This window comes from Phymastichus coffea, unplaced genomic scaffold, assembly GCF_024137745.1.
Source record: "Phymastichus coffea isolate CEN01 unplaced genomic scaffold, Cenicafe_Pcof_1.1 PCOF00272, whole genome shotgun sequence".
Lineage (NCBI taxonomy): Eukaryota > Metazoa > Arthropoda > Insecta > Hymenoptera > Eulophidae > Phymastichus > Phymastichus coffea.
The window spans coordinates 26,527-39,388 of record NW_026707083.1 but is presented as its reverse complement, the minus strand read 5'-3'; the positions used below and the strand labels follow the sequence as shown (position 1 = coordinate 39,388).

Below are 12,862 nucleotides of genomic sequence, written 5' to 3'. Positions count from 1 at the left end.
TTAACTGTGCGCAATACAAGTGAAGAATTCGATCTGTAAATGGCTTTTTTGATTCTGATTTTGTTCAGAGACTTTTTTTCCACAACTGCCACGATGATGTTACGTAGTTTCTTATAATCAATATGATTGGTCAAGGCATTGTCGATTAATAGTCTAAGCTTTAGATCAGTGCAGCCAACGCCGCATTTTGTTATTTGAACCAGAAAATAATTGTCGTATTCCAAAAGGTTATAATCGATTTTGGCAAAGTTCTGAATTTTAGTGATTAAGTTCGTAGATAATAGTCCTTGTGTTAGCTAAGAGTAATAAAAATAGTGCAGCTAATAATATAATAGATAATTATAATAGAAAAGCCAGTTTGATTCGGGAGACAAACCACTTTTAATATTTCCACCAGAGGTCCTGCAGTAATTGGAAGGTTATTCATTGCAGCGGTGACTGAACAACAATTAGCAAGTAAACGTAAAACGATGCCCAGTTGACGCTAATCGTGTACGCAGAGCAAACCGCAAAGAAAATTATCAAGATGTAGCGGGAAGTTTAAAAATGATGACGACCGATAAAGTAGAGTGCCTTAGTCGGTAGATTAGAGACAGGTGCAGTGTGCACGTTTTGTGCGCCTCCACTCCAGGCCGCCTGGCGCTGTCTACGATACGGCAACGACAGTGCGTATGTTAAAATTCAACAACCTTGATCCGAACTGAACGACGAGCGTAGATTACACTTGCAGCGATCGAGTAAAAAGAGATAGCCCTTCGTCCAGAATGTAATGTGCAAGAAATCAAGCAGGAAGTGAAAATACGCGTGAGAGCCGATGAGTTGTAGCAGCAGGGCCTGTGACATTAATCGCGTGTCGCCCTAGCGGAGTGGCAAGCGACAACAGCTAGAGTCGACGCGGGTGTGCTCGTCGGCCTGGTGGTGCGTCCACGTTGATCGAACTAAAGGGGCCAAAGTGCAGATCGTCGTCTCGAATGACAGGCGACGAGGGCAAAACCGAAGCTAACCTCCAGCAGCAGCAGCAGCGGGAGCAGAATGAGGCGGCGACTCCCGCGAGCGCGCCGCGGAAAATACGCCACCGGTGAGTAGCTGTATCCAAACGACTCGCGTGCATGCCTTAGCTGTCAATGGTCAACGTGGTCGTGCATGGCTTTTCTTCCTCCTGGCTACTTTCGATTGTTGCCCTTCGTCCTCCTCTGTTCCACGCGCATCCCGGCCAAACTGGTATTGTGATGATCAACGCTCACGTCGGCTGCTCCGCGTCGCGTGCTCGCGTTTCCTCCGTTGCCGCTACTGCTTCCATTGGATTATACATATAGATAGGTACGTACGTGCTTGTGGAGATCGATAGCGATCGATCCCGTGCGAAGTGGCAAGAGATAATCGAGGGACTCAAATTAGGAGAGAATAGAAGAGAACGAGCAGCGGTGTCGGTGAGCCTGTATAGACAGTAAGTGGCTGCAGCGTGCAGCGTGACCGGCCGAGTGTGTAGCAGTCGCCTGATTGAGGCCTCGACCAATCGGCGCGCTCGCTCAATCATTCGATTTCCCACGAGTTCTAGCCCGCGCTCGGCCGAACGGGAGGCCCGAGCAGCGGGCCTGCTCGCGTGCTCCTCTCGTGTTTGCGCGAGAGCACGTGTTCACAGATCACGCCGATACTGCGACCGAGTGCGCGAGACGTCTTGTTACCACGGTCCGCGCGTCTCGCTCGGCACATCCAATTTCGGGGCAGTAGGGCCTGTACTCGGCACGTAGTAAGGTGTACACGGAGCGACGGGGGGAGAGAGAGAGAGAGAGAGAGAGAGAGAGAGAGAGCGAGGGAGAGAAAGAGAACCAGCGCACGGAGCTAGCAGCAGCGAGCACTCGCAGCGAGTGGTGATAATAAACAACGAGTCAGTTGAGTCAGCGGCAGCCGCGAGAGCAGCCAGTCGACGGCCCTTGGCAATCAGTCCTGGAGACCCCGCCGGCTTTCCCACTCGACTTGCGACGCTTGCTGGGACACTTACTGCTCCTCGGCGCGATCGCTTCGCTGGTGCGCCGAAGGCCCCCGTGCGCGGCTCCAAGGCCTCAGGTATCTGCCGGCGCACAGCCATCGGCGTCTCATCAATGTCGCACGCGCGGCACCGTCGTCAGGCTCATTTCCACCAATCAATCGTCGCGCGACCGTGAAATCACTTGTTGAGTCGTTCGCGCTTTCGAAAAGTGGCGTGTTGTTGCACATCTGCGATCCGATCGAGCGCGCACCATCTCGTCCGCACGCAGTCGCTTCAACTTGACATTGAATTCGGACTGTCAAGCTCGGATCGCGACGGGCTGCTACGTCGACAGCGCAAGCGGCCGTTGTGCAACCTCGGTGCGCGCTCGATCGTCGTCGTTTGCATTTCGCTCGTTCGCTCCGCTTGGCCGCCGGTTCGCGCTCGGCTTTCGCCTCGGCCTATTTGACTTTCAAAGAGCGCAGCGCCGGAGGTGCCGCTCCATCGGGCGCCTTATCGCTTGGGCACCCGCTAGCGGGGCGACGCCGCGGCGACAAGAGCGCCCCGCCCGGGCCGGCGTGCACGCGCGCCCGAGCGACGCCGAACGGAACGGTTGACCCTTGAACCGCGCCGAGGCGCGAGTGCAAGGCGAGCGCGCGCTCGGCCACCGCGGCGTCAGTCTGTGCCCGGCGTTCCGCTCCGCGCGCTGATATGCTCCGAGCTCTTCTCCACACACTCGCTGGTATTTATACGCTCCACTTGCCATTGTCTTCGCGCGTCGGGCCGCTCATTGCTCATCGCTCATCTGCCGGTTCGATGCATGCGCCTGCCTCGGCGACCCCCGCCCGCGACGCCGCTGTCGCGGGCTGCATGCCAAGTCACGGATGTGGGATCGGCGAGATCGGCCTCCAAGGACGTACTCATGATGCGACTGGCCTCGCTTGAACTTGAAGGTAACGTTAAGGAAGACGAGGCAGAGGCAGCAGCAGCAGCAGCAGCAGCAGCAGCAGCAGCAGCGAGCGGTTCGCGGACCAAGGCAGCGACGGACGAGGTCAGCGCCAGCAAGATGGCCAGCGAACCCGTGAGCTTCATGCTGGGCGACACCGAGGAGGACAGCGCCGCTGCCGGCCTCGAGCTCGAGGACAGCTTCCCCGGCGACGAGCAACAGTGCCAGGTACAGCAGCAGCAGCAACAACAGCAGTACGCCAATGGACTGGTCGAGCGCCGCAAGCGGCTCAGGTAGCAGCAAACCCTCCCTCTCTCACTCTCTCTTTCTCCTTGTTGCTCGGCCTTCTCAGGCCCTCGTTATCCAAACTCACGGGTAATTCGCTTATTTACCTGTAGGCCGCGACTGCCGTTTTGCACAACAGTCGAATTTGCCGTTTTCGCCTGCTCGTCGACCCCAGCCCCCTTGACTTGCGTAACCAGCTTGCGCGCGCGTCAACCTAGCTTTTTTCCTCCGATCAAGCACACAGAAGTTTCTTTCCTTCCGATCATGAATATTTATTATGCAAGTTGATTGGTCGTCTTGCGTAATAACCGTTGTGTTTACGCTCGATTGTGCTGCCGTGTGATAACGCTCCGTTTCGCTCCCCCTCCCCCCTCTCCCTCTCTCTCGTCACTCGTCGTGCCACGCGCCTACTTTTACAAACTCAATGAAATTTTCCCCGGCGCATCGTTGCATCGCTCGCCGCTGCCTTACGCGTTGTTTTCACCGCTATTTTTTTCTCAGAGAGCACACCGAAAGCGTCGGGCGCCGCTCCGTCGCGAAGCCTCCGACTCGCAACGGCAAAAATCTCAGCGTGCCGTGGAAGCATTGCCCCTCTACCAAACCTACTCGGTGCAACGCCTCGCATCGTCATCATCGTCGATGAAGCGATTGCTCGAAATTGAAATGCGCGTAGAAAACCGACGAACGTCGCTGACGCGATGAAACAGCGCGTGGTTAATCGTGGCGAATGACTCGGCCAACGTCGCGTCGAATATTTCCGCATTAGGCAGCAATGCAGAAAGGTCGCAGCGGCGTTCACCTGGGCGACAAAATAAGAAACGTGACGCTAGCGTAACGAAATTGCTGCGTCATCGCGTAGTCCGCCGAAGATCAGGCAGCCTCGTTGCGTAAGGTAGTCGTCGCCGACGGCAAGAGACAACGCGGAGTAGGAGCGCGCACAAGCGGAAGAGCTGCGAGCCGAGAGGTCGCAGGTGGGAAAGTTGATGCGCGTGCGACCAGGCGCGTCACGCGCACATGTCCGAAGGTCGATCGCGTCGGGCCGCGCAGAAGGGGAATCCTGCCGGAGCCTCGGGCCAGTCGTCGCTCGGCGCTCGGCCCGCGCACTCGTCCTCGAGCTCGATCCTCGCAGTCGCGCGCGCGGAACGGGAACGCCAGCCGTGGACCTCGGCTCCCCCCCTCGGGGACACCGCACCGCGCGCACCGACCGAGGCCCGTGAGCCCGCGAGCAGCGGCTGGCCGGTCGGCCGGCGCCTGTGCAGCGCAGCTCGGCATGAAGCGCATCAAGAGGTTCGTCCTCGCCGAGAACAGCGAGAAGGACCCGATCTGGAAGAGCTCGGACAACCTGACCGCCGTGCTCACGAGGATGCACAGCCTCGAGTGCGCGCCCATCGACGAGTCGCCCGCCGCCCTCCACCATCACGGAATCACGTAATTCTCCTGGCCGGCATGCCCCGTCGCTCCACTCGCGCCTCCTCTTGCACCGCCAACCCCGCTCAACTGTCCTCTCTCCTGCCGCAGGCCCAGCATGTCCCAGGGCACGGTCATGGTGCAGGCGCAGAGCAGCCGCCAGCTCGACAAGGACTTCACCGTCGCCACGCCGGAGGAGTTCGTGCACCGATTCGGCGGCACACGCGTCATCAACAAGGTATGCCTGAGAGCGCACGCCGATCCTCCGACACCTGCTCTGCCCCTTCCCCGTCTCCCCTTTCCGCCCGGCCGCCGACGCCGAGCGCGAAACTCTTCCACGCCGGCCGCCGAGGTTCGCTCCCTCTCGCGCCTCGCGTTCCGCTCCGCCCGTCCATCTCCTGTCTTCCAACCACGCACTCCGGCGCAGCTTGTCTCGATGTCTTGATTAGCAGCGCGGAAAAGCGCAAGTTGCGCGCGTCGCGCCATCGCTCATCGATAACGAGCCGGTTGGCTGTCGGCGCGGCGGAACGACTGCCGCAACGAGGCGTCGCAATCGGCCGCGCCGTGGTATCGAATAACGCTGGGCTTGCAGGTGCTGATCGCCAATAACGGCATCGCCGCGGTCAAGTGCATGCGCTCGATCCGCAGATGGTCCTACGAGATGTTCAAGAACGAGCGCGCGGTGCGCTTCGTGGTGATGGTGACGCCCGAGGACCTGAAGGCCAACGCCGAATACATCAAGATGGCCGACCAGTACGTGCCGGTGCCCGGCGGCACCAACAACAATAATTACGCCAACGTGGAGCTGATCGTCGACATCGCCAGCCGCACGCAGGTGCAGGCGGTCTGGGCCGGCTGGGGCCACGCCTCCGAGAACCCGAAGCTGCCCGAGCTGCTGCACAAAAACAACATCTGCTTCATCGGTAAGCGCCGCTCCGGTAGGTTCCAACGGCCGCCCGCTCACGCTCACCGTCTGCCGATTCGTTCGCGCAGGCCCGTCGGAGCGCGCCATGTGGGCCCTCGGGGACAAGATCGCCTCGAGCATCGTCGCCCAGACGGCCGAGGTGCCCACGCTGCCTTGGTCCGGCTCCGAGCTCAAGGCCCACTACAGCGGCAAGAAGATCAAGATTTCCTCGGAGCTGTTCAAGAAGGGCTGCGTGTCCACGGCCGAGGAGGCCCTCGCTGCCGCCCAGAAGATCGGCTTCCCCATCATGGTCAAAGCCAGCGAGGGCGGCGGCGGCAAGGGCATCCGCAAGGTGGACAACGCCGAAGAGCTGCCCTCGTTATTTCGCCAAGTGCAGACCGAGATCCCCGGCTCGCCGATCTTCATCATGAAGCTTGCCAAGAGCGCGCGCCACCTCGAGGTGCAGCTGCTCGCCGACAACTACGGCAACGCCATCTCGCTCTTTGGCCGCGACTGCTCCATCCAGCGCCGCCATCAGAAAATCATCGAGGAGGCGCCTGCGGTCATCGCCAAGCCAGAGGTTTTCGAGGAGATGGAGAAGGTAGGCCGCGCCACGACGAGGCGTCCGAGACGCGCTCCCGACCTAAACTCCCGACCTAAACCCGCCCCCTGACGCTCTGTCCTCTACAGGCAGCGGTGCGCCTCGCCAAAATGGTCGGCTACGTCAGCGCCGGCACCGTCGAGTACCTGTACGATCCGGCCGGCCGCTACTACTTCCTCGAGCTCAACCCAAGGCTGCAGGTCGAGCACCCCTGCACCGAGATGGTCTCGGACGTCAATCTGCCGGCGGCTCAACTGCAGGTGGCTATGGGCCTGCCGCTGCACCACATCAAGGACATCCGGCTGCTCTACGGCGAGAGTCCCTGGGGCGACAGTCTCATCGACTTCGACCAGCCCCGACACAAGCCCCAGCCTTGGGGCCACGTGATCGCTGCCAGGATCACCAGTGAAAATCCAGACGAGGGTATGGACCGAGACTGCGGCGACGCTTAACCACCAACGTCGATTATCAACGTTATCACCAACACGCGCCCGCTTCTCGGTTTCAGGCTTCAAGCCGAGTAGTGGTACCGTGCAAGAGCTCAACTTTCGCTCGTCCAAGAACGTCTGGGGCTACTTCTCGGTGGGCGCCACCGGCGGCCTGCACGAGTTCGCCGACTCGCAGTTCGGCCACTGCTTCTCCTGGGGCGAGGACCGCAACCAGGCGCGCGAGAACCTGGTAATCGCGCTGAAGGAGCTGAGCATCCGTGGCGACTTCCGGACGACCGTGGAGTACCTGATCACGCTGCTAGAGACCGAGGCCTTCCAGAGCAACAACATCGACACCGCATGGCTGGATATCCTGATCGCCGAGCGCGTGCGCAGCGACAAGCCCGATGTGATGCTGGCAGTGATCTGCGGCTCGCTGCACATCGCCGACCGGTCCATTACCGCGGCCTTCAGCGGCTTTCAGACGGCTCTCGAGAAGGGCCAGATCCAGGCGAGCAACGACCTCAATAATAGCGTCGATATCGAGCTGATCAACGACGGCTTCAAGTATCGAGTGCAAGCCACTAAGTCGGGTCCCAACAGCTACTTCCTCGTGATGAATGGCTCCTACAAGGAGGTCGAGATCCACCGGCTATCGGACGGCGGCTTGCTGCTGTCGGTCGACGGGGCCAGCTTCACTACCTACATGCGCGAGGAGGTCGATCGCTACCGCATCGTCATCGGCAACCAGACCTGCGTCTTTGAGAAGGACAACGATCCGTCGCTGCTACGTAGCCCCTCGGCCGGCAAGCTCATCAACTTCCTGGTAGAGGACGGTGGTCACGTGGAGGCCGGCCAGGCCTACGCCGAGATCGAGGTCATGAAGATGGTAATGTCGGTGAGCACGAGCGAAGCCGGCACGCTGTTCTTCGTGAAGCGCCCGGGTGCAGTGCTCGACGCCGGCAGCCTTGTGGCGCGCCTCGAGCTTGACGACCCCTCATTGGTGACCAAGGCGCAGGAGTACGCCGGTCAGTTCCCCGGGCCCAGCAGCCCCGCCGTACCCGAGAAGCTGAACCACCTGCATGCCAAGTACCGTGCCGCGCTGGAGAACTGCCTAGCCGGATACTGCTTGCCCGACCCTTACCATCTGCCGCGACTGCGCGAGCTCGTTGAGCGTTTCATGAGTTCGTTGCGCGATCCCTCGCTACCATTACTCGAGCTGCAAGAGGTGATCGCCACAATCTCCGGCCGCATCCCGCTCAGCGTCGAGAAAAAAATTCGCAAGCTGATGACGCTGTACGAACGCAATATCACCTCGGTACTGGCACAATTCCCCAGCCAACAGATTGCTGCGGTGATCGATGGCCATGCGGCCACACTGTCCAAGCGCTCGGAGCGCGATGTATTTTTCCTGACCACTCAGGCGATTGTGCAGCTGGTGCAGCGCTACCGCGCGGGCATTCGCGGTCGCATGAAGACTGCGGTACATGAGCTGCTGCGCCAGTATTTCGTGGTCGAGTCGCAGTTTCAACAAGGCCACTACGACAAGTGTGTCTCGGCACTGATCGAACAGCACAAGGACGACGTGGCTCAGGTGACCGCTACCATCTTCAGCCACAGCCAGGTGCTCAAGAAGAACGTGCTGGTGACTATGCTAGTGGACCACCTTTGGGCCAATGAACCCGGCCTCACCGACGAGTTGGCCTCGACGCTCACCGAGCTCACCAGCCTCAACCGCCAGGAACACAGTCGCGTGGCACTGCGCGCGCGCCAGGTACTCATCGCCGCTCACCAGCCTGCCTATGAGCTGCGTCACAACCAAATGGAGTCCATCTTTTTATCGGCCGTCGACATGTACGGTCACGATTTCCACCCAGAAAATCTGCAAAAACTTATCCTCTCCGAGACCTGCATTTTTGACATTCTGCACGACTTCTTCTACCACTCGAACCGCGCTGTCTGCAACGCCGCGCTCGAGGTCTACGTACGCCGCGCATACATCAGCTACGAGCTCACATGCTTACAGCATCTCGAGCTTTCGGGCGAGATCCCGCTAGTGCATTTCCAATTCCTGCTGCCGACCAACCACCCCAACCGTCAGAGTCACTCGCTGGTCAACCACCGCATGGGCGCGATGGCCGCCTTTAAGGATCTGGCCGAGTTCTCGCAATACTCGGACGAGGTGCTCGATCTGCTTGAAGATCTATCCAACCCCATCACCGTATCGGCGCGCGTGCTCGAAGCGGTCGACGCGGCGGTTGGCTGCAGCGAGTCGCGCCACAGTACTTCCATTAACGTCGACCACGTGGACTCAGCCGGACAGCCGCAGGTGGCACAGCAACAAGTTGCCCAGCAACAGCCCGAGCCGGTCAACATCCTCAGCGTGGCCGTTCAGGACAAGGGCAGCCAGGATGACGCCACACTCGCGTGCATGTTCGGCAACTGGTGCGCCAGTAACCGTGACGAGCTGGTGGCGCGCGGAGTGCGTCGGGTGACCTTCGCCGCACTCAAGAAGCGCCAGTTCCCGCGCTTCTTTACGTTCCGCCAGCGTGACAACTTCATCGAGGACCGCATCTACCGACACCTCGAGCCCGGCTGCGCCTTCCATATCGAGCTTAACCGCATGCGCACCTACGATCTGGAGGCGCTGCCCACTTCCAACCAGAAGATGCATCTCTACCTCGGCCAAGCCAAAGTGGCCAAAGGCCAGCAGGTCACTGATTATCGCTTCTTCATCCGATCCATCATCCGCCACTCAGACCTCATCACCAAGGAGGCCAGCTTCGACTACCTGCACAATGAGGGCGAGCGTGTGCTCCTGGAAGCCATGGACGAGCTCGAAGTGGCCTTCTCGCACCCGCTGGCCAAGCGCACCGATTGCAATCACATCTTCCTCAACTTTGTGCCCACCGTCATAATGGACCCGGTAAGGATCGAGGAGAGCGTCACCAGCATGGTTATGCGCTACGGTCCACGGCTCTGGAAGCTGCGCGTGCGTCAGGCGGAGATTAAGATGACCATCAGACCGGCGCCGGGCAAACCCACCACCAACGTGCGTCTCTTCATCGCTAATGACAGCGGCTACAGTGTCGATTTGCACCTCTACAGTGAAGCCACCGACCCTAAGACCGGCGTTATTCGCTTCGAGTCCTACGTGCCCAATGGCAACACCAACAACTGGCGCCCAGGCCCCATGCACGGCTTACCTATTAACACACCCTACCTCACCAAAGACTACCTGCAGGCCAAACGTTTCCAGGCTCAGAGTGCCGGGACTACGTACGCCTACGATCTGCCCGACATGTTCAGGCAGCAGATAGAGAAGGCCTGGGCCAAGCACGTCGAGGAGTCGCCTAATGCCGGTAAGTCGATGCACCCTCGCGGTCTCGTCTGATTGCGACAGTGATGCGACCGACAGTTCCATCTCTTTGCAGATCAAATTGTGGTACCGAACCCAGTGTTGGACAGTGTCGAGCTGGTTCTCGACGGCGAAAACCTGGTGGAGCAGAAACGTCTGCCCGGCGAAAATGAGGTTGGCATGGTGGCCTGGAAGTTGACGCTTTACACTCCTGAATATCCGGCAGGGCGAGAGATGATACTGATCGCCAACGACTTGACCGTTCGAATTGGTTCTTTCGGCATACAAGAGGATATGGTCTTCTACAGGGCCTCGGAGAGAGCACGTCAACTAGGCATTCCTCGCGTTTACTTTTCGGCTAACTCAGGAGCTAGAATTGGCCTGGCCGAGGAGGTAACCTCATTGTTATAAAAAGCAAAAAATTCCGGACAGTTAGGAAATGTATGGAATTTATGTTATAGGTAAAGAGTTTGTTTCATATCGCGTGGGAAGATAACGACGAGCCGGAAAAGGGTTTCAAATACATATACCTCACACCGGATGACTACGCACGCCTGGGCCCATTGAACTCAGTCAAGGCCTGCTTGATAGAGGATGACGGCGAATCCAGATACAAAATAACTGACATAATTGGCCAAGAAGATGCCATTGGTGTTGAAAATTTAAAACACGCGGGACTGATTGCTGGAGAGACCTCGAGGGCCTACGAGGAGGTAAATGATTTTTTAAACCATTGGCATTTTAGATTGGCAGAGCGAGGTTCAAACTTGACTGACTTCTACAGATCGTGACAATATCGGTGGTGTCCTGTCGTGCTATTGGAATCGGCTCATATCTGGTGCGATTAGGCCAGCGCGTCATACAAATCGAAAACTCGCACATCATCCTCACCGGCTATCGGGCCCTGAACAAGGTATTAGGCCGCGAGGTCTACGCGAGCAACAATCAACTGGGAGGCATTCAGATCATGCATAACAATGGTGTATCCCACGCGACGGAACCTCGCGACTTGGACGGAGTGTCGACAGTCCTGCGATGGCTCAGCTATGTGCCAAAGACCAAGGGGGCACCACTGCCTATTCGCTCGTTAGCGAGTTTGACGGATCCGATTGATCGAGACATCGATTATTTGCCGACGAAAGCGCCCTACGATCCACGCTTGATGCTCGAGGGTAGACAGCATCCTAACGATAGCACCGTCTGGGAGAGCGGCTTCTTTGACCGTGGCTCTTGGCAGGCAAGTCACGCGCCTTGATTCGAGTGTTTGCACTGTTTGTGTTGCAATCCGTACCTAGAATTCACTGGCTCTTTTATCAATCCAGGAAATCATGAGACCGTGGGCACAGACCGTTATCGCTGGTCGAGCCATGCTCGGAGGAATCCCGTGTGGAGTAATAGCTGTGGAGACTCGCTCGGTGGAGCTGCATTTACCGGCGGATCCAGCCAACCCCGACTCGGAAGCCAAGACCGTGTCTCAGGCTGGCCAAGTCTGGTATCCCGACAGTGCCTACAAGACGGCTCAGGCCATCAAGGACTTTGGTAGAGAGGAGCTGCCACTGATGATCTTCGCCAACTGGCGAGGATTCTCCGGAGGAATGAAAGGTACGTAAGGGCGCAGATTGAAGCAGAATGAAATGTGCGGTGTCTAACACGATCTCTCGCTTGCAGACATGTACGAGCAGATAGTGAAGTTCGGCTCGTACATCGTGGACGGCCTGCGCGAGTACACGCGGCCTGTAATGGTGTACATTCCACCTAATGCCGAGCTACGCGGCGGCGCCTGGGCGGTAGTCGACCCGACCATCAACCCGCAGTGCATGGAGATGTTCGCGGATAATAGCAGCCGCGGTGGCGTGCTTGAACCTGAGGGCATTGTTGAGATCAAGTTCCGCGAAAAAGACATCCTGAAGACGATGTATCGCGAGGATCCGGTACTGCAGCGGCTGAAGGAGCAGCTTGCCGGCTGCGGCGCATGTGCCCCGGCCGAAGAGCGGGCGCCCATCGAAATGGAGATGAAGACGCGCGAGCGCCAGCTGGAGTCGATGTACCACCAGGTGGCGGTGCGCTTCGCCGATCTACACGATACGCCCGAGCGCATGCTAGAGAAGGGCTGCATCTCGGAGATCGTACCGTGGCGTGGAGCTCGCCGCTTCTTCTATTGGCGGTTGCGCCGTCGGCTGCTCGAGGATCAGATCCGCAGGCAGGTGCTGGAAACGCAACCGAGCCTGCAGGTGCGCCAAGTGGACGCGATGCTGCGCCGCTGGTTCGTCGAGGACAAGGGCGCGACGGCGTCCTACCTGTGGGACAGTGACTCGACAGCCGCCACCTGGCTGGAGGCGCAAACGCGTAGCGAGGGCAGCGTGCTACAACGCAATATGTGCTGCGTAAAGAAGGACGCGGTAGTGAGCCGCATCAAGGAGGCGCTCGAGGCCTGCCCCGAAGTGCGCCTCGACGCTGTCCTCGAGATCGCGCATCGACTGCAGCCGCAAGAGCGCGCCGAGCTGCAGCGCTCGCTCGCCCAGATGGAGCCCGCCGCCCCGGAGGCGCGCGCTGACTCCAGCTCTTCTTCCTCCTCGCCCTAAGCCTCGCTCTGACTTTCTCTGTATATATGTATACAAGTGTATCCGGATTCTGCCACCGCGTGTCCACTGCGTGGCCAAGTCTGTATCGTCGGCTTCTGTTTTGTCCTCAATTTTTTCACCTCTACCATTAAGCCCACGATGCGATCTGGGCTTGTCGAAGGCGCGCTTAACCAAAGCTATCAAATTCTTGGGTGCGTGTCCTTGTAGAATACAGCTCTTTAAATACTGTTGCTATAATATTTAAAATTCAATTCCACGTGGATTATATATTTAAATAAAATTATAGCGTTCGCCCACCGCAGCGTCAATTTCTGTTATTACTATTTGCAGCCGTTGTTAAGGACATCATTTTTGTTTTAATACAAATAAAAAGCCATCTTTT

General features: G+C 58.3%; 1 protein-coding gene across 6 annotated transcripts; it reads left to right on the top strand.

Moving 5' to 3' along the window:
- Positions 1-666: 666 nt before the first annotated feature.
- LOC131674646 (acetyl-CoA carboxylase) lies at positions 667-12,860 on the top strand. Of its 6 annotated transcripts, none has more exons than XM_058953448.1 (12): positions 667-1,078; positions 2,923-3,208; positions 4,719-4,845; positions 5,200-5,530; positions 5,601-6,112; positions 6,202-6,535; positions 6,621-9,902; positions 9,975-10,291; positions 10,360-10,611; positions 10,683-11,135; positions 11,221-11,500; positions 11,567-12,860. In XM_058953448.1, exons 1-12 carry the CDS (start codon positions 1,033-1,035, stop codon positions 12,478-12,480), a joined length of 7,134 nt encoding a protein of 2,377 aa, XP_058809431.1. In that variant the 5' UTR covers positions 667-1,032; the 3' UTR covers positions 12,481-12,860. The 6 variants fall into 6 exon arrangements, with proteins under 6 accessions (XP_058809431.1, XP_058809436.1, XP_058809433.1 ...); XM_058953450.1 differs by lacking the exon at positions 667-1,078 and adding an exon at positions 1,643-2,067; XM_058953449.1 differs by lacking the exon at positions 667-1,078 and adding an exon at positions 2,609-2,711.
- The last annotated feature ends 2 nt before the right edge of the window (positions 12,861-12,862 follow it).

Excerpts from the sequence above, each read along its gene's own strand:
- LOC131674646 (XM_058953448.1), top strand. The coding sequence starts at position 1,033 with ATGAGGCGGCGACTCCCGCGAGCGCGCCGCGGAAAATACGCCACCG. Across the intron at positions 10,292-10,359 it reads GAATTGGCCTGGCCGAGGAG|GTAAAGAGTTTGTTTCATAT; the intron begins GTAACCTCATTG and ends TTTATGTTATAG. Across the intron at positions 10,612-10,682 it reads CCTCGAGGGCCTACGAGGAG|ATCGTGACAATATCGGTGGT; the intron begins GTAAATGATTTT and ends TGACTTCTACAG.